Source organism: Trachurus trachurus, assembly GCF_905171665.1.
Source record: "Trachurus trachurus genome assembly, chromosome: 20".
Taxonomy (NCBI): Eukaryota; Metazoa; Chordata; class Actinopteri; order Carangiformes; family Carangidae; genus Trachurus; species Trachurus trachurus.
In genome coordinates, this window is record NC_139911.1 from 22,330,844 (window position 1) to 22,357,977 (window position 27,134).

Sequence of the window (27,134 nt, forward strand, 5' to 3'; positions counted from 1 at the left end):
CTCATAGACAAAAAGAACATTGCTTCAGCTGACAAATTACATTATTTGAAAAAATATGTAGGAGGTCCAGCTCGAAAGACACTTGATGGCATATTTTATAGAAATGATGATGAAGCCTACAAAGATGGATGGAACCGTCTCAACCACAGGTATGGTCAGCCGTTTGTTATACAAAAAGCATTCAGGGAAAAACTAACAAACTGGCCAAAGGTCCATCCAAGAGATGCTGAGGGACTTAGAGCATTCGCTGATTTCTTACACTCATGTCTGGAAGCCACGCCTTATGTTAAAGGTCTGGACATTTTGAACGATTGTGAAGAAAACCAGAAATTGGTCCAAAAGCTACCTGATTGGGCAGCATCACAGTGGAACCGCAAGGTCACTCAAGTCATGAGAGTTGACCAGGAGTTTCCCAGCTTCCAAGAGTTTGTCTTCTTCATTGTAACGGAGGCAGAAATTGCATGTAATCCTATTACTTCATTCCACGCTCTCCACTCATCAGAGGCTAACTCATCACGTCATCTGAAAGAAAAGAAATGTAAATCCAGTGTTTATCACACACAGACAGTTACAGAGAATGAAACACAAGGACAGTTAAGAACAGGTTTAAAGCCACCATGTGTGTTTTGTCAAGACAGTAAACATCAACTTCATCGCTGTCCTGAGTTTAAAGGGAAAGCTCTGGAGGAACGACGGAAATATGTGAAAGAAAAGAAGCTTTGCTATGGCTGCTTGAGGACGGGCCATAACGCCAAGGACTGCCGCAATAGACATTCATGCGACAAATGTAAAGCAAGACATCCTACGCTTCTCCATGATGACACCTACACCAAGGCCAAGCCCACGTCAGTCTCAAATCAAAGTAACACAGAGGAAACAGCAACCACATTGGCTCTCAGTGTGGCAACTAAGGAGCCATCTACCAACACTTCAATGATAGTGCCAGTGTGGGTTTCTTCTGTCAGCAATCCAGGTACGGAAAGACTTGTTTATGCGCTGCTTGATACCCAAAGCGATACAGTCTTCATTGACCAAGAAGTCAGCAATAGTTTACAGACTGAAACTCATCCTGTAAGACTGAAACTAACAACCATGACAGGAAAGGATGCATTAATGCATAGTCAAAGAGTGTCAGGTTTGAGAGTGAGAGGTTACTGCTCTGCTATCCACATTGATCTCCCCCCTGCTTACACCAAGGACTGTATACCAGTGAATCGAACACACATTCCTACCTGTGACACGGCACGGAACTGGAATCATCTCATCAAAATAGCAGATGAAATCCCACCACAGCTGGAATGTGAAGTCGGTCTGCTGATCGGCTACAATTGCTCAAGGGCACTGGCACCACGGCAGGTAATCCTTGGAGGAGATAGCGAACCATATGCAGTTCAGACGGATTTGGGGTGGAGTATCGTAGGCTGTTCACCTCACCACAACTCACCAAGCATCACCAACATGTGTCACAGAGTTTCAGTCAGAGAGCTTCCTCCAGTGACCCCAGCTGAGGCACTCAGGGTTCTCGAGTCTGACTTTAAAGATGCCAATAAGGACGGAAAGACTGTGTCTCAGGATGACATCCGCTTCCTGGATGTGTTAAAGGAAGGGATCAAGAGGAACATTCATGGACATTACGAGATGCCACTCCCCTTTAAAGAGAGACCCTATCTCCCTGACAACAAACAACTGGCGATGGTACGGCTCAGTCACCTTAAAAGAAAGCTGGCGAAGGATGACAAGTACAAAGAACATTATGTGAAGTTTATGAATGAAATCATTGAAAAGGGTGAGGCAGAGGAAGTTCAGGATCAAGGGAAGGAAGGAGAGAAGTGGTACATTCCTCACCACGGAGTGTATCACTCGAAAAAACCTGATAACCCTGCAGACATCGCATCTAGGGGATCAAGCGCAAGTGAGATTCTCACATCAAGCTGGTTCAAAGGACCTCGGTTCTTATGGGAGAAAGAGATACCTCTAGCTACAGATGTTAGCGCAGAAATACAGATTGGAGATCCTGAAGTCAAGAGGATTCAGACTCTAAACACACAGACGCGGGAACAGCTGAGTCTCTCAGACCGCCTGTCAAAGTTTTCTTCGTGGTCAAAAGCAACTCAGGCTGTCGCTCGTCTCATTCGTCGTGTCAGACATGATAAGTCAACAGACCACAGCACCGTCCAAGAACGAGAAGACGCACGCTGCATCATCATAAGAGACTTACAGAGACACGCATATCCAGAAGAGTTAAAGTTGCTCAGTAAGGTAACTCAACTTCCCTCTCAGAGTAAACTGTTTCAGATGGATGCTTTTCTTGATCAGGATGGACTCCTCAAGGTGGGAGGAAGACTGAAAAATGCATCACTCCCTACCTCACTGAAGCATCCAGTGATCATACCAAAGAGTCATCCCATCACCAAGGCAATAATTGCTCACTGTCACGACAAGGTCCAACATCAAGGAAAAGGCTTGACTATTAATGAGATCAGATCAAATGGATTCTGGATTCCAGGAATCAACAGAGCTGTGGCAACGCATCTGCATCAATGTGTTACATGTCGAAAACTCAGAAGATTCACAGAGGAGCAGCGAATGGCAGATTTGCCGTCTGAGCGTGTGGATCCATCACCACCTTTCACCTATTGTGGAATGGACTGTTTCGGTCCGTTTTTCACCAAACAAGGACGCAAGGTACAAAAGAGATACGGACTGCTTTTCACCTGCCTTTGCTGTCGAGCTATCCACATTGAAATGTTAGACGACATGTCGACAGATGCCTTCATAAATGGACTTCGTTGTTTCATTGCAATAAGAGGAGCAGTACGTGACATAAAATGTGACCAAGGAACGAACTTCGTTGGAGCTAAAAACGAACTGAATGAAGCTCTCAAGCAATTGGATGCTGATCGTCTGACTACGTTTTTGGCTGAGAAACAGTGTGACTTCAGCATGAACGCTCCGCATGCAAGCCATGCTGGAGGCGTATGGGAGAGACAGATCCGAACGGTGAGGAATGTTCTTCGTTTAACTCTTTCACCCTCATCAGGCAGGCTGGACGATGCCTCTCTACGGACATTCTTTTATGAGGCAGCAGCTATTGTGAACAGTCGTCCACTCACTGTTGACAACTTAAATGATCCAGATAGTCCAGAGCCGCTAACGCCCAATCACCTGCTCACCATGAAACCCACTGCAGCCTTACCACCTCCTGGCAGATTCATCAGAGAGGATATGTATGCTCGTAAGAGGTGGCGCCGTGTTCAGTACCTTGCAGAGCAGTTCTGGGGCCGGTGGAGAAGAGAGTATGTGTACAACATCGCCACCAGACAACGCTGGCATACCCCAAGGAGAAACCTCAAAGTCGGTGACATTGTGATGGAAAAGACAGAAGATCAACCTCGCAACGAGTGGAAATTGGCTAAAGTTGTAGAGACAGTGACTGATAAAGATGGACTAGTGAGGAGAGTGAAGATTCGTGTTGGAGATCAGAAGATGGGAAAGGAGGGACAGCGTTCTGGCAAGCCATCCATCGTTGAACGTCCAGTGCAGAAGCTGATCCTGCTCCTAGAGACTGTTTAATCACCCCCTTCACTCCACAACCTATCCTTTACAGTATGAAGAGTTTATGGACATTTTTGACTCAAGCACTAAAGGTTAAAGGTCACATGGTTTAGAAATCATTCATGCTTTACATCTAATAAGGGGATGAAAAACCAGTAATGATTTGGTGGGAGTGTAAATGACCTTTAATATGAGCATAGTATTTTTATAAATGTGTTTTTATGTTTACTTAGTAACATTCTTTAAAGCCAGGCTTTTATTTTTTATACATTAAGCAGACGGATATTCAGGGCTTTTATTTTGAAAGCGTCTCGCTGAGACCTCGTACACATCCGGTGCTTCGGAGTTTACCGGCAGAAGGAAAAGTGTGTCTGCATGACTCTGCAAGGCTAAAGGAATGTCTTCAATGCTAAAAGCAAGCAAAGTGTGTCTAACCCACATGAAACGCCCTAGCACCTGGCTAATAAGGGGCACAAGGTTTGTGTTGTTACCATTTCATGCTATATTTATGTCCGGCTCGAGTTTGGTTGCCGTGGATATTATCATGCATAAAACGTATTGTGGTTAGCGGTAGCTACTATTAGCATCGGCGAGCTGCCGTGTCGGTCTGTATTGAAGTGAGATGAAGCTATAAGCTAACTCGTAGGTTGTTTTGGTAATGCAACAGAACGTATTTTGTCTGTTTTATATAAGGTCTGCTAAGGTTAAAAACTGTTTATTGGGTTAAAAACGAACGGTTAAAAATGCTAGTTTCATGTCAAATATTGTTTTATATTGCACTCTATGGGAGGTTGTCTTTCAGTTGAGGTGTGAATTTTCCCTCATGACTGTAACATCAATCGTAGCAGTTAAAATATATATTTAAATTCATGGAGTAAAACCTGTGAGTCTACAATAAGTTTATTAGATAAAAGGTCAACTTACATGATTGTGATAAAGGCAGTTAAAGGTAATTTCAAGTAAGAGTAAAGGTAACTGTATTTTGTTTTCTTCTTTTCATAGCTCTTACGGTGTGTTTACATTGAATACGGTCCAAGGAATAAAACATTGTGAACCATCAGTTTGAGAGTCCGACCATCATTTAGCCGGGGATGCTACAGGACAGGCTGTGGTCACGTGGGCATTGTTCGGGTCGATGTGAAGCACTTAATGCAATAGAAAAACTACATGTTGTCAAAACAGAATTAAGATAAGATTAAGATACTAAGTCAAAATAACATGTAATAGCCTATATGTAACATATATTTCAGAATAAATGTGCAAAAGAGTTTAGACATAAATATATATTTTTTTAAAATACAAACATCTCTATTGTACAAACATGTAGTCTCCATAACATACCTACACACAGTAAAAAAAAAAGAAAGAAAAAAGGAAAAAAAGAAGAAGCTTGAGTCAGCTCTGGCTTGGGTGACCTACAGGTGACCCAGCAGTAACCATAGTAACCCATTTGTTGGGTCAACGGTTGGTTTGCTGCGCGCCACCAAGATCCGTTATTTTTGGCCGGAGCGCCGTTACAACCTGGTTACAACTAGAAGCAGTGTTGGGTAGTAACGCGTTATTAGTAACGCCGTTACGTAACGCCGTTACTTTTTTCAGTAACTAATAACGTAACGCGTTGTTTTTTTAAAATCAGTAACTCCGTTCCCGTTACCAAACGCTGCGTTACTCCGTTCCTTTCCGTTCCTTTGGGTGAGGTTTTACAGCGGCACACACAATTCCTATAACATTTCAGCAAGTTTCATTGAATTGAAAGAAAGACAGAGCACAGACACTAAGCACTAGTTGGTGGCCGCCCTCTAGCGTCCCACACGTAATCAAACACACTACATGAAGAGGACTGGGCAGGTCAGAGCGATTCTCTGAGCAGGGCATGACGGCGAGCTAAGGTAACTTTGCTAACGCAGCATCCGAGACCGAAGCTGTGTCTCAGTTCAGGCTGCAGCCCCTGAACTGGGACACAGCTTGAGTCACAGCGCGCACACACCAGCACCCACTCCACCCGAGCAGCAGCGGTTAGAGTCCGACAGACGGACTCGAATTATGACGCCTGAAACGCTAAACACAGCTGATCGCTCTGGGTAAACACAGCTGATCGATCGATAAAAAAATACCGCTGGAGTGAATTTACTTCCGTCACTGAAAACAGTCTTAAACGTAACTGCTGACATCATGCAGCAATGCAGCATGATGATGATGGTAAAATTTTACAGATAAAAACCATAGACTGTAAAAAGAAGATAAAAACACGTGTTTCTTCATCAGCATCAGTAGGCTACAGAACTGAAATGAGGCTAGAGGGGAATTCAATCAACCTTTATTTAATGGGAGCATTGGGAAAAAAAACCTTTTAAAGTAACGAAAAAGTTACTTTCTCAGTAACGCATTACTTTTTGGTTTAAGTAACTGAGTTACTAACTGAGTTACTTTTTTATGAAGTAACTAGTAACTGTAACTAGTTACTATTTTTCAGTAACTAGCACAACACTGACTAGAAGTTACAACCAAGCTGCTCTGTGGTCAGCCAAAGACGACATAAGTAAAGTGGATTAATTTTATTTTTGATGGAAATGCCCCAGCTTCAGTCTGCAAAAAAGTCTGACTGCTTCAGCAACGAGTGTCGGTGGATCGGACTGGACTTTCTCAGGTTGGATCGATACCAACTGTCCGTGGAAAAGCTACAGATGAACTGTAAGTATTTAAAAATGAGCATGGTTTGTGTTACTTTGGCCGTTTAGCACATGAGCTAGGCTAACGCTAACGATGGCTAGGCTAACGCTAACGACCGTTATGCTAATACAGCTAACGGTCTATTGTTATGCTAATAACGATAACGGTCGTTATGCTAACGCTAACGGTGGATCGTTAAGCTAATAACGCTGACTACTATAGCATGAGACTAGCGTGAGAGACAGGACCTGAGAGTAACCAGAGTTTTTGTGTTTTCTAATCAGAGTAAAGTATGTGGAAGCTAACGTTAGCACATGGAGATAGACGGTCTGAAGAGGAGCCTTGCTCTCATGGAGGTGCAGAAGTTCCTAAGGGAGGCCAACATCATTACTGTTAAGGTAAAGTTATGTGTTACTGTGTTTGTGTGGAAGAGGGAAAATACACCGGCCTAAAACTGCCTTGTTCAGATATCCATGTAGCTACTTCTGTCCATTATCATTATTACTGAAGTGTTACATGAGTTCATTTTGTGTTCAACATATACTATATTTGTACAGAACCATCCCATCCTTAGTTGTACACATTTTTAACACTACAAAATCATTTTACCTTCTCCTCAGCATGGTGCAGCTGGAGAATGCAAGGCAGCCTACTTTGCAGGAATGTGGCATGGCCAGTACATCTTCAGCGTTATCAACACTCAGCTTCAGTGAGTACATTTAAATTGATAGGCTTCTGAACTGGTGCTGCCATTAAATGTTTTTGTTTCTTCATACCTGTCAAATATTTACATGGCCACATCAATAATTATGTCTCCCATTTATGTCTACTACCCTATTATCTGGAGTTCCTTAAGGATAAATCCTCGGAACTATCCTTAAAAAAAAACATCAAAATCACTGATTTAATGTCAAATCCAAAGGATTGTGTGTTTTCAGCTGTAGCCTCCACAGTTTCTCCCTCAATCTCTCTCAATCTATTAGATCTGCTAAATCTGTTAACTGTTTTAAGCGCCTCCTGAAATCATATTTATTGGTTGGCCTTTCTATTAGATTTTTTAAACCTACTCTTCATTCACCATTTTTTTTTTTCTGTTCCAACTTCTTTTATTAATGTTTTGTTTGTTGTTGTTGTTGCTGCAGGAAGCACTTTGCAACAGTGTGCTATATAATATTATACAACAGTTAGTTCCGACCGGTCCCAACCGAGCAATTTGATTGGACAACGAGACATTCCATAGTGCTGATATACAGTATAACAGCACTGGGACTTTTCACATACAGTATCACTCGCTGTTCAGCTGGACAGGAGCTAAATCAGAGCCAGGCTCCCCATACAGGAGCTGCCCCATCTCTCTGCTGCTGCTGCTACAGTTATAAACAGACCTGAACATTAAAACCTGGACCTGACCTGGTCCGTCTAATTGGCGATAAATCTCTACTAAACCCGGCTGGGGAAAAAATCGCCGCGGGGGCAACTACGTTTTGACGGTGTGTGTTTTGATATTAGCATTAGCTGTTGTTAGCCACGTAGCTCAGCTACTTAGCTTCAACTGTGTTTATATTGATTACATAGATGATAAACAAATGTAATACGGTATCGATAACGTCTCTGTATCTTCACGCTGGTCCTGTTGCTCCGCTGCTGATCAGACACGGGCTCAGAACCAGAACCAGCACTGGAAGCAGCTCGGTGGAAAAGCTTGTAGCTAGTAGCAAGCTAGTATGAAATGTTTATGTGTTGCCTGGCAACAGCCTTGTCTCCCTTCCAGTTGCAGAACTATTTCTGTTGGCGGAGCCAAATAAATGATTAAATAAACAAACAAATCATAATCACTTGTAGTTTATTACTGTTCTAAAAATGCGCTCGTAGCACTGTTGTATAAAAGCAATATCACACTCGAGGTCGTGCTGTTGTACTGTATATCAGCACGGTGTGATTATCTGCGGCACTCGGCCTGCGGCCTCGTGCCTACGACCGAATCACAGCCGTGCTGATATACAGTACAACAGCACTCCCTCTCGTGTGATATTGCTTAAATAATTATCATTATCATTAACAATGTTTTCTTTGTTGTCTTTCTTTGTCTGGTTGCAGAGAGGTTCATGCCAGTCCACAGTAAACACCTGATTGAAGACTGCTGGTGAATTTTCAAGCAGGAATGATGACAACACCTGCCCAAAGTTTCTTCAACATTGTACCATGTCTGTATGAGACTCTGTCCCACCTGTCTTCAGTCAAGTCTGGACCCAATGACTCAAACACCAGTCTTGTCAAGGCTAATTAGAGGTAAGCAATGGTTTATGTCAGTGTAGCAAATGAGTAGATGCAAGCACAACTCAAACTTCACTCAATCGATCTCCCACAAATGCACGGTGCCAACAGCTCCATACAAACATACAGTAGAAAAAAAATCAGTATTACGGACAGGATTCAGGATTTTGGCTGCAATTCGACAAGGGTGAAACAAATACTGATGATCATTTAGTCCTGAAAAGTGACAGTTTCTACCTTTTACACTAATACAATAAAATAAATGAAATACTCCTGATGACCTGCAAAACTATATTCCAGAGTGCTGGTTTCATTCTATGTATAGCTCATTGGAGCTCAGTTTAACAACAGAAGGCTGAATTTATCTCTGTAGGCACCATGCTCAGGCACTGCATCAATCTAACCTTTGCTTTGTTTCTGTTTTCTGGCTGCAGAGAGGATCATGCCAGTCTACAGTGGACACCAAATGGACAATATATGAGTCTTCAAGCAGAACTGGTGACTGCTGGATGCTTTAAGTTCCAGTTTCTTGAACACCATGTATATGTTAAGAGCCCTCTTCAGCCAAGTCTGGACTCAGTGACTCATTAGTGTTGATCAACACAGGGCAAGTGGCTCCTTTTTTCATTATGTTTATTTCTTCTATCATGGACTATCCTTCTTCATATGTATGGACACACACTGTCTTTTCAAGATGTCAACACTGCCTTGTGAGTATACTGGACAAGTTCTGTTTTTCACAGAGAATGTGTATATGCAAAGAGAGGTTCTTAAAGTTTATCAATTATAGTCTGTACTTTGGTTTACAATGGGCTTAAAGGACAATTCCAGGCGAATTCAACTCGGGGGTGTATTTTCCTATCATTTTAGGTCTAGAAGAAGGAATCTGAAGATTTTTAGTTTAATCGCTCCCGTTTTGCAGTAGTTGCGTCTGTTCCCGCATCGCCACGGCAGCGATGAATGGGAGTGGATGTAAGTTCCGCTGTTGAGGCTGTTTCCAGCCCTCAAAGCCGCAAATTTTTCCCACAGACAGCGCCAGATGGCTACTCAAACATGCACCGAGAAGTTTATTTAAGCAAGCAAGCCGACATGTTTGTAAAACTAGATCTAATTCAAAGTCTCCCGGAGTCTCGCGCGAGACCCAGTTGCCGTGCTCGGTGTGTTCAGGTGCAGTAGGAAAGCTACAGTTTGTGTCATAAACACAGGAATATCAACTCTTTACTTGCTTCAAGTAAAAAAAAACTTCTCAGCGCATGTTTGAGTAGCCACCTGACGCTGTCTGTGGAAAAAAATGTACACTTGAAGCAAGTCAAGAGTTGGTATTCCTGTGTTTATGACACAAACGATAGCTCCAACTGCACCTGAATACACCAGCACTGCAACTTCGGGCTCGCGCAAGACTCTGGGAGACTTTGAATTAGATCTAGTTTTACAAACATGTCGGCTTGCTTGAAGTAAATAAACTTCTCGGTGCATGTTTGAGTCTCCATCTTACGCTGTCTGTGGAAAAAAATTGCGGCTTTGAGGGATGGAAACAGCCTAAACAGCGGAACTTACATCCACTCCCATTCATTGCTGCCGTGGCGATGCGGGGACAGACGCAACTACCGCAAAACAGGAGCGATTAAACTGAAAATCTTAAGATTCCTTCTTTTAGACCTAAAATGATAGGAAAATACACCCCCGAGTTGAATTCGCCTGGAATTGTCCTTTAATTGGTTATTTCCTTAATAATTTACCATTTGCATTTTCTGACTGTAAAATCTACGCCAACAAACTGTAATTCCATTATGTGTTGTACCGTATTTTTTACGGTGAAATTCTGGCAACCACAGCTGCCAGTATTTTACCGTGAATTTTGCAATAAAATACCGTACTATATCTTACAGTTTTACCGTGTTTTTTCACTGATGGACTGTAATTAGGTTAACAGTATATCCGTTATTTTTAAAAGAATTTACCGTAAACAGGTTTATATTATAACTGTTATTTTTACAGCAAATTACCGTAAACAAATAACAGTTCTCTACTGTGAAATTTACGGTTGCCAAAACAGCATACCGTAATGTGTAATACATTGTGACCGTATTTTCTACGGTAAAATTCTGGCAACCACAGCTGCCAGTATTTTACCGTAAATTCTACGGAATTTTTTTTACAGTGTAGGCATCGGTTATGAGAGGCAGTGAGTTAATGGTTATTGGTATTGGTGGAGGAAAAAAAGATTGCGCATCCCTAGTATAATGAAAAATGTTTCCATTCTTAAATACAAAATTGAGACCTGCCATAAAAACATGGTCAAAAACCTCCACAGTGAATCTTCGAAGCTGCCATAAACATGTGTCTTCATGTTTTCTTAAAGACAGGCCTGTGGTGCGGTTAAAGATTCTTTCTCCTCTGTTGTTGTTGTTTCTGCGCTGTTTTTTTTATGGTTGTTGGTAAGAGAACAGCTTCCCTTTCAGGCACATAAAGGATCAACATCACATCACACTGTAGAATAGTGCATAATTTACAAGGGAAATATGGTTGTGGTGTTTAACAGCATCAGTCCACTGAAGCCACAGACAAAAAGCATCAAGAGCTGAGCTGAACAACTGAAGCTCTGACTAACACACACACACACACAGCCTGGTGAGAGAACTGCTGAGTGGAGAGAAGGTTTTGTGGAGAGATTATTCTGTGATAATTTGGTGTTTTATGTTCTTGCTGCCACATTCATCTCTTTTGTAATTATACAGAGACAGGTTTACCTGCTGCTAGAGAGAAACATCCTGCGTGGGTTCTGTGCTACAGGAAAAGAGCAGCATCCCTTTAAATACTGACTGACTGTACAGTAGAGGAGAGAGAGAGTGTGTGAGAGAGTGATGTAGTGTGTGTGTGTGGGTGAAGAGAGAGAGAGAGAGTGGATGAGAGTGGGAGGAAGAAAGAAGCGAAGTGGGAGGAAGAGAGGTGTGAAGGACAGTTCAGTGGAGTGGTCAAACTGTGCCGCTGAATATGCTGCTGGCAGCGATGATTCAGACACACACACACACACACACACACACACACACACACACACACACACACACACACACACACACACACACACACACACACACACACACACACACACACACACACACACACACACACACACACACACACACACACAAGCTCTATGAATCAGCCACCTCGGAGGAAAACAGCTCAGAAAGAGTAGATTCTGTTAACAGCTCCTCCATTTTCTCTAATGTGTTCAAAGATCACAGACATCAGCAGCCGCTACACAACACTACCACCACCCTGGATTCTATCACCATCATTTATCATCTTCATGCTCAAAAAATGTGTGTGTGCAGCCACAGGTGTGCTAAATTAAAAACCAACACAACAATCCCACACACACCACAAGTCACTCGTTCCTGTCTTCACACCTTCATCATTGACACATCCAGCACTGTACATGTACAGTAAAGGCTTTTTCCCTTATTATTGGATGGCGGCCAGAATATAATCAGAGACTAATTTAAAATATAGTGGAATTAAATGGAATTCACTCTGTAACTGTTCACACTGCTGGACTGGTGATACTTTTTTCTTATCGCACCTTCTATGTCCCAGACCAGAGGTCTGGTAAGCAAGCAACACAGTCTTTTGTCACCTGTTTGAAATTTCAGAATAAAAGCACACAGAAACTTGAAAAAAAAAGCATTCCTGTAAAAACTGCTTTTATGGTGGAGGAAAATCATTAAGACGGAAGTGATTCTGTGGGTAACAGCTTTTCCAGTGACATACCTATGATGAGTGTGTTTGTGAGTGACCATCATTTGCTCTCAGTATTGACAACATTGAACATTATAACTAAACATTGGATCTGATCAGATCAGATTAGATTAGATTGGATTAGATTAGATGCGGAAATTGTTTTCACATTCTGTACAAACTGTAGAAACACTCTCAAATCATAGATACCGGACAGAGTTGGAGCATAAATACAAAACAACCCTGTCGCGACAAATGTATGTCCACACACACACTGATTGAAATGCTTTCAAACACATTACAACATTTTCACTGAACCTTTGCTGAACCTGACTTTCTGTTAGACAGGCGACCTGTAGCGGTGGTTTGATGGAAGGAGTATTAAATATGGGTTAAGGGGGTGACTGGGGTCAAGTGCGATGGTGTGAGCTCTGCGTGCAGTGAGGTCTGAGAGGTTGGGGGGGGGGGGGGGGGGGGAATTGTTATGATGATGAAAACATGGGACCTTCAGTGAGCTATGGTAAGATTTTAAAGGCAGCTAAGTCAGATATCCTTGCCTGTAGGCCAGTTTGCCCTTGGGCCACCAGGTGCTGACCACTGGCCTGTTGTGTTGAAGCTCATATGAAAATAGGCAGAGAAGGAACAATCACTGTGGCCTTTATGAGTTTTGGTGGTGTTTATTTGTTTGAATATAGCTCAGTGAAGGGCAAAACATGTTCCCTGTAAAGTGAGTTCAAGTGATGGGTGTTGTGGTAATTATATGTATATGTTGCCAAAATCACATGTTCCAGTATTAAAGGAGACATATTATCCCCCTTTTCCACAAATTAAAATAGTTCCCAGGTGTCTTAAAGACATGTCTGTGACATGCTTTGGTCAAAATCCCCCAAGGATCAAACATCACAGCTCTTTTCATCCTCTCTAAACAGCCCTGTTCAGAACGGCTGGTTTCAGTGTCTGTCCCTTTAAATGCAAATGAACCACTGCTTGCCCCACCCCTTCTACTGGTCCCAGGTAGGGGTGGTGTTATGCAAATTCAAAAACTAATGACATCATTGGAAGAGTAATGAGGGAACAGCTCATAAAACCACATGGATTTCAACCTAGGGAGCCTGCAAATTACAGATTTATTTAAAGTCAATCCTCACATTTTGGGGGCCGGAAGGAAAGCCACACACACAATTATATGTTAAAGAGCCTTCAAAAAGTGATATTTCCATAATATGTCTCCTTTAAAGAGAAACTAAGCAGGATTTAAGATTAACTATGCTCCTTGTGTACCTAAATTATACAGCTTTGGGGTAATTGTGATGGTTAAATAAATGACTTGTAACTAGTTCCAGGGAGAATGGAGGCTCTCCTTCCACCTAGCGTCTCTTGGCTGAAAACCAACCTTGTAAGATCAGAGCCTCCGACTCGCACCCCAACACATAATCTCTTGTTTATGACAGATAAGACTACACAAATATACACATCATTATATGTATGATGAACAACGTTATCTACTTTCTATTGATTGCTCTCGGCAACTTCGTTGAAAACAAAAGCACATGGCTGGGAGGAGGGTTAGCAAAACAGAGGAAAAGCGACTGGACTTGCATAGTTCACCTTTAAAAGGCTCAGGGAGTTTGGTTTGTGTGATGTTCAGGCTCAGGACATTAGTGTATTATGTATGATGAGTCAGGCTCAAGGTGTTTATTGTGACTGTCGGAGGTGTTGGTGTTAAGCTGTAATTTGTGCTCAGTGTGTTTTATCCTGCGTCGGTTACGGCGCATTGTTCCTTTTGCTAACACGATCTTTCTGTTTGACACTCGTCTCAATTTGACTTTTCTCTCCGGATCCTTAAATGACTCATGCGTCTCCCGCTACCTTTCACTTCCTCCTTTGTTCGCTATCCTTTTTCATGTTGTTTCTTTTCATCTGCCCACTCTGCATCACAGCTACAAAGGCAGCTCTACAGTATAAGTGAGCGATTAGGATGGGCGGCAGTTTTCGGTGTGAGTCAGGCAGTCACCGGTTTTTAAGGTGACCTGAGGGGAATTATGGAAATCCAAAGAAGCCGAATATAAAGCCACAGGAAGTGTTGCTCATTACTCCATAGGTCCCAATAGGTCCCATACAGTCTTAAGGTAGTACAGGCGGAAATTAGCAATTGTTGCTATAACCTGGCTCAAAGCATCTCTTCTTGTTTTACAAGATTAATGTTTTTTTTGTGTGCATTGTCCCTGTTTTAAATAAATAAATTCAATCAATCTTGGAGGTGGGGGTGTGGGAGTGTTTCCCACCTCCGTCTCCCATCCACCCACATGGAACTTTAGTCTCTGGGATCCAGCAGCAGCTCCATTGTCCTTCATGCTGTGTGGTTCTGCAGACAAAGGCTCTGAATCCAGACTGACTGATGCTGTTTTTACACAGCACACAGAGACCAAATGTATATTTTCAGACCATTAACAAGAGACCAAAAGGTCAAGTTAGATAATGAGAGTTATAGCAGGGTGGAGCTTTTCTTTTTTTTTTTTAATTTTAGACCTCTGAATGGATCATTGTTTCTGCTGATGTCATGGACCTGGTGGGTCATTAACTCCGGGGAGGTTATTCTCAGCATGGAAAGGGCTCTGACATTTCAGGCCACAGTCTTTATTGTAAAAGTGGACCGAGCACAGAGGAACAGAAAGGTCATGAGTGATTTACAAAGTGTTGTCAGAGGCAGATCAAGAGAGTGTCTAAGATCAACAGTGCATGAAAATGTTGCAGAAGTGTTTGGAAAATGTGAGCAGAGAAACTTGAACATGAACTCCACAAGTTGGAGATGGGAGTTTTTGTTGTTGTTGTTTTATTTTAGTATATCTTGCATCGGATAGGCTATTAGTCTGTGCTGCATTTCGTTTCTGTTCTGCTCTTCCACAAAGACCCTGAGTGCATTTGTCCTCTGTCTTTGGTCTTTACATTGTGTATAGTGGTCAACAAGAGGACTGATCAATCCTGACATTCTGTTAGGATGCACATGTTGGCCTGGCCTGTTGTGGTCTTTTCCAGCTGGTGTTGATAGTCTGGTGATTTAGACTTATCTAATGATCCAGTTCAGGTTTACAGTCAGGGGGCGCCACCAGGGATTTTGGGCCCCATTAAAAGGAATCTTATTGGGCCCACTATGTTGTTTTACATCAAACTACATTTTAATGATGATTTTGACTATCATTCCTGTATTTGTGAAAAGAACAACATGACAGGTGCTCGCCGTATATCACCTTATGAGATCTAGATGAGCTGACAGACAAATTAATTTCACTGTGTGGAATAATAAAGTAATATTTTATTTTTAATCTTATGGTTTAAATGGAACTTTAGATGTTAACAGGCAAATGTTCCAGAACTTTTCACCATTAATTCATGGATGATAAACCACCAACCAACCTACCTTTCTTTTTGGAAAACTGGGAGACATACTGTCTTTGCTTCTTTCTTTCTTTCTTTCTTTCTTTCTTTCTTTCTTTCTTTCTTTCTTTCTTTCTTTCTTTCTTTCTTTCTTTCTTTCTTTCTTTCTTTCTTTCTTTCTTTCTTTCTTTCTTTCTTTTCTTTTTTGACTTCCTGATTTTTGAGGCATATTTTTTAATTGGACCACCTGCTGTCTCCATCTCCTTACCTATGCTACTCGCTGCTCTCTGTAGCTGATCCAGTAGAAGGACTGAACCATTTTACGTAAATAGAGGGGTAACATACTACAATGTAGTGTTACTAATACAATGTATTGGTAACACTTCTTATTCTCCTTTCTCCTCTTTTTCAGCACCACAGTTTACCGTCCCTGTTGTCCTCCTCTCTCTGTCCACAGTTCCATCAGTATACGCCTTTATCTTCCATCCCTTCCCCTCCTCCACAGATGCTGCATCATAAATTGGCAAAGCAAACTGGTGTGTGAAACGTCCACCTCTGTCTTGGTTTCATTCACAGGGTGGTGACACTCATCTCTGTTGGACAGTGTGTTCCTCTGGGTTCACTTCCTCTGGGACTGGAAAATCTCTTTGTTGGTGGAAATAGTTGTTATATTTAATGTGGCCAGTCTTTTGTTCTGTAGGTTTCAGTTTTCGGTTTTGATGTCCTCTGGTACCCTCTGTTATTATTCATTAAGGACATTAAGACAAAAGAGAAGATAAGAAGAGATAAAAAAGTAAAAGAACAAGCAGACACAAGGTCAGAGAACGATCTGTCAATCAAGCCATTCTGCCTAACTCCAAATAAAGAATAGAGCAAAAACTCTGGGCTGTGCAGACAACTCACTTTATGCACAGCTACACTACTTCCTGAAATAAGCCAGCTCGTTTAATTCCTGTCTTACATTATTGGACCAATTGATTAATCCAGGTGTGTCTGAGTAGTCACAGTGGTCAGACACACCTGGATTAATCAATTGGTCCAATAATGTAGGACAGGAATTAAACGAGCTGGCTTATTTCAGGAAGTAGTGTAGCTGTGCATAAAGTGAATTGTTGTTGCGTCTTTCCTGACAGATTGAATTGTGGGACAAGAGCAGGAAACATGAGCACGACCAGTCTTTATTTGTCCACATTCTGTCACAGTCTGTTCAGACCTGTGTTTGGGACCAGTTAGTGATGGATTTCCCAGCATCCGTCCAGCTCTGTTTTCTGTTGGTCAAGTCCTCGGCCAGTGATGTTGTGGCTTCACATGTGTACAAGACCTTTTACCTTTTACTGTTTCCTGAGACATAAGCAGTAATACATACATGAATAACAGTTGGTGACTCTCTTCAACCTTTGCTGTTTCTGTGTTGCAGAAAAGTTAACTAAAAGCTGCTCTTTCTTTTTCAGACATTACCCCAAGACATCGTTCACCATCGTGGCCGACACACCAGAGAACCTGAGACTGAGACAGCAGAGTGAGCTACAGAGCCAGGTACACACACACACACACACACACACACACACACACACACACACACACACACACACACACACACACACACACACACACACACACACACACACACACACACCTGCTCTGATCATGTCAGTGTGTTCTCTTGAGTTTATCTCTTTCGTTCTCGAGTTTTCTTCTCAAACACAGCACAATGAGCAGGTTTTCTCAGTGTAAAGGCAGAAAATTCAAAAAATAAAAGAACACTTTGGATTTCAAAAAAAATGTTGATGACGCATAAAAGTCGGTGTATATATAAGGAGGTAGGTGCATCCTGTCCACCTGCAATCATGATGCAAACAAGGAAAGAGGGAGACAGAGAAAAAGAGAGAGATCGCGGTTCAAAGTCATTTTGGGTCTAGTGGAGTTAAAGCCCCAGTATGTAACTTATTTGGCTTTTTATCAGCAAAAATCAAATATGTCTTTCATAAATACGTATTTCACTTAAGTGGAATCACACCAGCATACAAATGAAAGCTTTCTGGTACCTTAGAATGAGTTGTTACAAGTCGTTACAAATATATAAGTGGGCGACGCACCGAACCGAGGCGGCCATGTTGCATCGCCATTATTTACGTTGAGTGGCAGCGTGACCGTAGGTAACCATAGAAACTCAGCGGAGCTGTGGGCTCGGCCTGTTAAAACTGTCACCACTGTGTAGTGTGAGGAAGGACGGAGGCACTGATGTTGCATTCAGGTGCAGTCAGGCAGACGGCCGTCGGCAAACCAACCGGATGTCATTTACTCCACCAGAGAAAGACGGTAAAACGTGGGTCAGGTAAACAATACTACATCACCATGACAACATATTGTCACGCCTGTATTGTTTTGCCGCGTGCTGGCGGACCACTTGTTTACATAGACGCTTGTTTATCCTGTTACATGCAGCGTCTGTTGTCTGTCTGACGTCTGCCCGATTTCACGTGAATGCAACATCAAGAATACGTTCAGATATGCAACCGCACCGCTAGATGGGGGGAATTCCTACACATTATACCTTTAAGAAAAACATTTTATTCTCTTCTGTTAGCAGTGGTGTGACTGTACATAACAGAGAGCTATATGAATTAAAATTGTAATTTCCAACATGGACAAGCGATATTTATGTGCAGTCAGGAGCAGGTGTAGATTTTGTAAGTAGCTACCAAAAGATCGACGCTACTAAAAGACTGATGAATGGGGAAGTCGGAGTAAATTTCCGTCTGTACACAGTTTACACACAAAGTCGTGCTGCTCACGAATGAATGAGACCCACTGTCTGACTGTGTATTGATGTAAACCTGTGAAAAGCTGAGACTTGTCCCACCAACATGTGGTCTGAAGCAGCTGCCCATGTCACATACAGTATATTGTGATGTACCACTGCTCAGTAGCGTCGCTCTCCCTGCTCTGCTTCACTCTGCTGATTTACTGACACACAAACAGAAGAGAAGGGTAGGAGCAGGACATAGGAGAGCATCTACCAGCTCCACTTCTCTGCCATATGTCCTCATGCTGTGTGTGTGTGTCTGACAGTACAATAGGACAGATGTCCACTCAGCAGTCTGCAATAGGGAACGTGCTGTTTGTCATGCCACGTGTGTGTGTGTTTGTGTAGCCTATGTGTGAGATCCTGCTTTGACCTCATAAAGATCCATTTATTAGCAGTTTGTCATTTATAGGGCAGAGATTTACACTTTCATTTGTTCTGTTTCTGTCTCAGTCAAGTTTCTTTCTTTCTTTCTTTCTTTCTTTCTTTCTTTCTTTCTTTCTTTCTTTCTTTCTTTCTTTCTTTCTTTCTTTCTTTCTTTCTTTCTTTCTTTCTTCTGTTCTTTCTTACTTTGGGAACAACCCACTCATACTTCGGACGTTGTTTAAAGGGATAGTTCAACATTTTGGCAAATTGGCCCATCGTCATAATCCCTATAGTCAGAGCAGTAGGTTCGTTACCTTTATTTGTCGGTGCAAGCTATTTTTAGAACGGCGGAGCAGAGCTGCTCAGAGCTACGCTATGGAGGCTCATGGGATTTCTTGGTTTCCCTCATCAAACTCATCAAATAGGAATCCAACAACTCCAAAACGCTGTCGTGGACAAGTTGTGACCTGCACATTCACCACGCTTTGAGATAATAACATCACGTTACCAGACAGAGTTGTTTTAGAGGTAAATTCATGCAAAACAGCTGATGCGCGTTGCATTCAGGGACAGTTTTTCAGCAAGCAGACTCTGTATTTACCTCGAAAACGGCTCAGTCTCGTAACGTTCCATTATTATCTCATAGCGTGGTGAATGTGCAGGTCACAACTTGTCCACAAAAGCGTTTTGGAATTTTAGGATTTGATGAGTTTGATGAGGGAAACCAAGAAATCCCATTAGCCTCCATAGCGTAGCTCTGAGCAGCCTGCCGCTCCGCCGTTCTAAAAATAGCTTACACCAACAATTAAAGGTAATGAACCTACTGCTATGACTATAGCGATTATGGCAATGGGCCAATTTGCCAAAATGTTGAACTATCCCTTTGAGCATCACCTGATTATCACCTGCCCATCATCTCCCACCTCCTCCTCCACTGACTACACCAGTAGAAGTTACTATAGTGACTCTGGTTCACTGCATAACACCAAACAAAAAAAAGGGAGATGTGGCTTGATTGGTGCTTCTTCCCACCCTCTCTAGGTGTAAGTGTGTTTCCAGCTGAGCTTGTTAGCTTGTCATATTAGCTCAGCAGGACGCTCGCGGCTGATGAATGGGGATTTAATCTGTTTTGTGGTGAGAACGAGGACAATCACTGTGAGAGAATACCAGAGCACACACACACAAACTGTCTGAGTCATACATCTGCAGTTTGCAGCCTTATGTAACTGTGTTGTGAGGGCTAATGGGCTGTTACTGATGACTGATAGACACCAGCAGGACGATCTGAAAGATAAATGAGGTGCAGTGTTTCCTCTGAAGGTCAGAGATGACCGCCGGCCGCTCGGCTGCTGTTTGACAGTGGAAGCAGCAGTGATGAGCAGCTTCTGTCTCATTCCACAAGTCTGTGATCAGGAAGCCGGCGACCGAAGAGTTTGGTTTCAATTCTAACCATGTTTATATCAGTCAGGATCATTTTATCAATATGGATGTAGTTAAGACGTTGGTTACTGAGGTGAAATAGTCACTAGTCAGGCATACTTGTAATGAACCAATAACCAGTGATCACTGAGGTTAATCCTGTATTGATTTAAAGGGATAGTTCAACATTTTGACAAATTCACCTATTGCCATAATCCCTATAGTCTTAGCAGTAGGTTCATTACATTTAATTGTCAGTGCAAGATGTTTTTAGATCGGCGGGGCAGAGACATGAGCTGGTCAGCCAACATAATGGAGGTGCATGGTACTTTTGCCTTTCCCTCATCAAACTCATCAAATACACAATCCAACAACTCCAAAACGCTCTTGTGGACAAGTTGTGACCTGCACATTCACCATGCTATGAAATAATCATGTAACGTTACGTGACAGAGTTGTTTTCAAGGCAAATGCGTAACCAGAACTTTCCGGACATGGCTGCTGGGCGGAGTGATTTCAAAAACGCAAGTAGTTCCGAGTATTTGCTTCATGTGCCGTAATGTTACATAATTATACATGATTATTTATGTATTTGATGAGTTTGATGAGGGAAAGGCGAAAGTACCATTTGCCTCTGTTGCATTAGATCAGCAGCTCGCGTCTCTGCCCTGCGGATCTAAAAACACTTTGCACCGACAATTAAAGGTAATTAACCTACCTACCCCTATGGCTACAGGGATTATGGGAAAAGGCGAATTTGCCAAAATGTTGAACTATCCCTTTAAAATAATCTAAAAAGGACCCTGACTAGTGAAGAAAGGTGAGAGGTGGTGTGTTATATCTGTTCAGCGTGTATGAGAGAGAAATTATAGAGTAGCTAAAGTTCTTTTCACACTGTGAGAAGCCGATTGTCTGGATGCTGAGCGCTGTAATTATTTCTGCTGCGTGGGCACGTTCGTCATGTATCGGCACCGTGACGTAAAGCCTGGTTTTAAAGTTCATGAGGCAGGTAACAACCTCTAATCTCTACAGAACGTTCTGGCCTGTTGGTGTAGACACTGGTCTGACATCTACAGTAGCCAATAGCGTGGACTTCTCCCCATCACCTTCACCTCCACCTGCCCACCTCATACTGTGGAAGAGTCGGTTGGGGATGAGATGGAGGAAGTTGTTGATGAAAATGACAGGAGTGAGACCGTATAGTATGTTTGAGCCAATAGCTGAAGGTAGCAGTGATGTACACATAAGGTACACATAGGGTTTTCAAAGTTGGAAACGTTCCATGGGAATTAACGTGAATATATGGGAATAAACGGGAATAAATCCGAAATTTACAAAATTGAAGGTTGGCCTTTAACAGGGAACTTAAATATAGTTGGGGAAAATATATTGTAGCATAATCTTGACTAAAACAACCAGATTTAATACCCTTGAGCATTCCTCCATACCCTTGAGCATTCCTCCATCCATCATCACCAACCCTGGATGCCACACTTTTGAGGGTCATTTTACTTTTTGATTGGGGGGGTGGTGAGTCACTTGCTAGAGATGCCACCCCATGTTGAGGCTACAGTCCTCACTGCAGGCGGCCCTGGTTCGAATCCCGCATCGGGCAGCCCTTTCCTGCATGTCATTCCCCCTTCCATTTCCTGTCTCTCTCGCGACTGTGCTATCAATTAAAGGCAATAAAAATCCCCCAAATATATATGTAAAAAATTACCCCCAATTTCCAGTTAATTCCTGTAAATTCCCGTAAATTCCCATTATTCCCATGGAAAGTTTCCAATTTGGAATATTTCCAAAATTCCCTAGCTTAATTTCCCATGGAAAGTTTCTGGAAATTTACTGGAAAGTTTCCGCCCCTTTGCAACCCTATGTACACATAACCACCACAGCTTCCAGAATAATTGGTCTCCTCATACCACAAGCGTTATCCCTGCTGTCACAGCGGCCCTGAACAAAAGGCCTCGCTGAACGCCCAGAGTGGGGACTAGAAGCCAGTTCAAACAGCTCCAATCAAGGTTAAACAAAGAGGCCACATTTTTAACCAGGTTTGGCTAATCAGTGCATGAAAGACCACTAGGTGAAGCTGGGCTAAAATGTAACCTTCTGGTTTGTGGTATGTGGGGTCAAACTGAATCAGTCTCAGAACACATGATGACAGTATTTTATATGAAACAACAATTGTTGTTTCGGCAGTATTCAGTCCTTGTTGTCTTGTACAGACAGGCTTTATCAGACAAACATCTTTTTTTTTTGTATTTCAGTCAGTGGTTGTCAACAGAGAGCTAGAAACCCACAGCTGTTCCATGATCATTTTCCAATTATTCAAATGATGTAAGATAAGCTTTGCACCTCAACTTTGGTTGAACTGCAGCTATATGAAAGAGTTTTTCAAAGTGGGTATAGTGACTTGACTATAGTGTGCACACCGTTCTGTTTGTATGTTCTGTTCCGTGGTGGGCATTGTCTGTGATGGAGACGGTGCTGTGAGAAGAATTCCCCCATTGGGACAAATCAAGTCTAAAGTCTGAATCTAGCAGGGGAGAGACACAGACTCATCCCTCAACTCAACTCAAATGTTATGTATATAGCACAATTAAAAACAACCTCAGTTGCCCAAAGTGCTGCACAACATAAATACAGTCCAGTAGCGATAGGCTATAAATAATAGTAAGAAAACAGCATAAATAGCCAACATAGATTAACAATAAAATAATGATAAAAACAATCACTCTCATCAGCCTTATACAAGTGGTGAATTCAGCAAAGATAATTAATTACAAGTGTCAGTGACCTTGATGATTTAGCCAGCAGCTGTTACGGTTCAATCCCGCAGTTTAATGCTACAACTGTCTTTTCAGTTCCTCTACTGTACTGCTTCCTGTCAAATGATTGTGTGTTGCTCCAATAAACATAATAAATCAGCTGGAAATCTGAGCATTGTTGTCACAGCAAAACCACACACAACACATGAGACTATAAAACTGACTCAAGTCACCTCTGCATGAAATCAGCATGTGACCAGAGTTACTGCAGTTTGTCTAAATCACACTTGTGAAACAATCTGACGAGCAGGAGACGATCTGAACCTCCTACCATGACACACTGAATATTTCTGGTGAATTTCACAACAAGTAGTTCCTCTGATTTTTGAGGGAATGTTCCTTTAAAGGGACATTGTGTAACTTCTCCTGTTATCTATTCACGAAAATTGATTATTTGGTTCAAAAGTCTGTTTTTCATTAATCAGTAATCCCCCCCATCAACAAAGTGAAGTGTTCCTTTCAGCTCCGAATGAGCCGTTCATATCATTCATATCTCCATGGAGCGGGTAAGCTCGGTGCTGCTGCCATGTGGTGTCTCCATGTTTTTACGTTCAGTGGCAGCGTGACGGTAGGAAACCACGGAAACTCAGCGGAGACACCGGAGCTGTCGGCTCAGGTGGAGGTGGCGTCTGTGAAAAGTCACCGCGGTAACGCAGTGAGGAGGAATGGAGCGTTACACTGATGCTGCATTCACCTGCAGTCGGGCAGACGGCCGTCGCTAACAAACCAGATGTCATTTTAGTCACAGAAGTCCAGAGAAAGACGGTAAAACGTGGGTCAGGTAAACAATACAACATCGCCATGACAACATATTGTCACGTGTATTGTTTTGCCTCGTGCTGACGGACCACTTGTTTACATAGAGGCTTGTTTATGCCATTACGTGCAGCGGCTGTCGTCCGTCTGCCCAATTTCATGTGAATGCAGCATGAAAAATACGATTGAGTTTCTTGCGATATACAACCGCAACACTAGATGGGAGTAATTCCTACACAATGTACCTTTAAAATTGGGCGTTTCTCTCCTGCAGGTGAAGTATAAGAAGGATTTTGAGGAGAGTAAAGGACGAGGGTTCAGCATCGTGTCCGACACTCCAGAGATGCAAAGACTCAGAAGGACTCAGGAGCAGATCAGTAACGTACGTATACACACACACACACACACACTTATCACCATTTTCCTGTTTGTCCTGGCGTTTGACATGTGAATGTGTGTTGTGATGTGGAGTCAATGAATGTGTGATGGGGTTAACTTTGGTCAGTGAGTGCACGCACACACACAGACACACACACACACACACACACACACACACACACACACACACACACACACACACACACACACACACACACACACACACACACACACACACACACACACACACACACACACACACACACACACACAGTATCTTCACCATGGAGCCTCCAGTGATGCTGACATCAGCCGTCTGAAGAAGATCATCTTCTACATCAGTGTAAGTGACCAGTTTTCTTTCTTGAATTGCAGATAAGCTCGAGCTTATTTCAGTTATTTAACTAAAATGCATGACATTCACATTTTTGAAAAGCAATAGAAAGAGAAGACGAAGGAGGGAGATGATCCTGCTGAGGGAACTCTCCTCTTCACCACATCACAAGTCCGTTATGGTTTTAATGCAGTAGGCTAACCTCCCACATATAAAGAAGGTGGGACTTTGAACTGTTATTAGGTTATTTTTTACCAATGGAGCCTGAAGCATCAGTGCTGTTGCTATGGTTACCAGCGTATTTTGCAGTGTACGTTTATGTTTAGCCTGCTGGAATAATGATCATTTTAGGTGCAGATGTCAAGGCGACAAGTGTAGCGGAGGCTGTTTATGACCTATAAAATGTTCACATTGATGGTGTGTGTATGTGAGTGTGTGTGTGTGCGTGAATGCGTGCAGGTGCTCCACCCATGTGTGTCCCGATGACCTGGTGACCCTCAGCAGATGATGCTAAGGTAGTGTTTCATTGTGTCTGATGTGTTGTCCTTCGTCAGGGGGCCAGATACAGTGAATTACTGTAAAATAAAATGAACTGCCCATGAGTGAAGATGCTCCATTAATCCATCAGTTTGTATAAAAACACAGTGTTTTAATCTGAATTTACTGATCTAAAGGCGCGTTAATGAGGCTCAGACAGGATGCAACACTGTGTAAATATCAGTAAATATGACAGTAATATGAAACAGTTCACAGAAGCACTCAGAATAAATTATAATGACATTAAACAGGAAACTCTGAGCTCAAACACAGTTATTCCACTTTATGGAATATAAATTTGTTATTTGTAAACAAATGTCTGGTCTTATTCTGTGTTAAATACGGAAATTTTAACTTCACAATAACTTGGAGCTTTGGAAAATTGTTGAAATAGTCAAATGTGTTGATAAATAACAGTTTATAAGCATGCTGTTTTACAGTATGCATCATTTATGCATCTGGCCCCCACAGGTTTTTGCCTTTTTCCCCTTTTCAGTATTTTCACATCCAAAATGATGGTGAATAAATAGATGCAGAGAAAACAGTGAGCCATTGTGAAGCTGCTCCTTCTGCTGTATTGTTTCCCTCCGTTTCATCCGTCATCCTCTCTGTTTACCTGACCGGATGATCGCATTATTCTGCCACGTTAATACGCCACAGATTCCCTCTCCTCATTTGCCTGCCATTAATTAACACACAAACACACACACATGCACATGCACAATTGCACATACACATCACCTCGCTCTCAAATAGTCTGACATCCAAACGGCCCACACATTTTTATTTTATTGCGCAGCTCTTCTCAAGGCTGACCTCTGAAAGCAGAGGAGGGGCGAGGACGGAGATGTGAGGAAGGTCGAGTATTGCTACAGCCTCGGAGAGAAGAGGTGGAGTAGGAGGGAGACATCTGAAGAAGAAACACAACATAACAACATAAACATTGTACCCACATTTTATCAGCACACATGAATATTCAGTTCAAATGAACTTCAAGAGGGCTGTACACTTTTAACCCATCCACAGCCCAGGTAGAAAAGGTTTCTGCTCTTAAAGGAGAATTCTGGTCATTTTCTAAGTAACATTCTACAGCTCTAGGTCCCTGAGTGCGACCATAGGAATAACTCTGAGAAAAATCTGTGCAGACCGGACCTAGCTCTCCTCCTGCTAGCTGCACTACACTGCAGTTAAACAGTGAAGTAATGGGGGCAGTTCCTCTAACCATTCAACACTGAGTATGCATAACACAGGTCTGATTGATAAGCATCAATATATAACTGCATTTTGCCCCACCTAAAATCATTTTTTCCTCCTAAATCCATGTTTTCCTCACATTTCTGTCTTTGTTGATGGAAACAGTCTTGAGCTCGACAGTCGACTCGTAAGGTCTACCCTGGAAGCTAGAGTAAACAGAGCTACGTGATAAAAACACACGTTACACTGCTCTCTCATATTAACAGAGTTATGCACACTCAGTGTTGTATGGTTAGGAACTGGTGGATGTTGCAAAGCATTTGTAATGATATTCAGAGCATTATATAGAGGCCAAAGTCGTGGTTAGAAGAACTGCTCCCATTACTTTGCTGTTTAACTGCAGTTAGTGCAGCTAGCAGGAGGAGAGCTAGGTCCGGTCTGCACATATTTTTCTCAGATTTTTTCCTATGGTCGCACTCGGGACCTAGAGCTGTAGAGCGTTATTTAGAAAATGACCAGAATTCTCCTTTAAGAGTGGAAACCTTTTCTACCAGGGCTGTGGATGGGTTAAAAGTGATCACAGCCCACGCTTAGAAGAACTGTCCCCATTACTTTGCTGTTTAACTGCAGTGTAGCGCAGCTAGCAGGAGGAGAGCTCCTGCAAATAATCTTTCTCAGATTTTTTTTCTCGGGGACCTAGAGCTGTAGAGCGTTACTTAGAAAATGACCGGACTTCTCCTTTAAGAAAATGTTTTCTATGGGTTCAGATCAGTAAAAAAATATATATTTGAATTCTGTTTTGCAAAGTCCGAGAGGCCTGAAGTGGAGAAGAGTGTTATTTCCTCTGAGCCGAGCTGCCAGTGAGGCTGGTTCACATCAGGACGAGATCACAGGGATTTCT

At 42.3% G+C, this 27,134-nt stretch overlaps 1 protein-coding gene and 1 long non-coding RNA gene across 2 annotated transcripts in view; both read left to right on the plus strand.

Moving 5' to 3' along the window:
* LOC311003920 (LIM zinc-binding domain-containing Nebulette-like) overlaps positions 1–24,290 on the plus strand; it is a 58,034-nt gene extending 33,744 nt beyond the window's left edge. Inside the window, exons 3-4 of the mRNA XM_083995832.1 lie at positions 17,067–17,151; positions 24,065–24,290. Coding sequence (XP_083851958.1) covers positions 17,067–17,151; positions 24,065–24,241 — 262 coding nt within the window. The 3' untranslated portion in view covers positions 24,242–24,290. The remainder of the gene's footprint in view (positions 1–17,066; positions 17,152–24,064) is intronic.
* On the plus strand, positions 6,163–6,934 carry LOC311003926. Its single transcript, XR_014596289.1, has 3 exons — positions 6,163–6,246; positions 6,510–6,623; positions 6,846–6,934. It is a non-coding gene; the product is annotated as an uncharacterized lncRNA (long non-coding RNA).
* Positions 24,291–27,134: the final 2,844 nt, after the last annotated feature.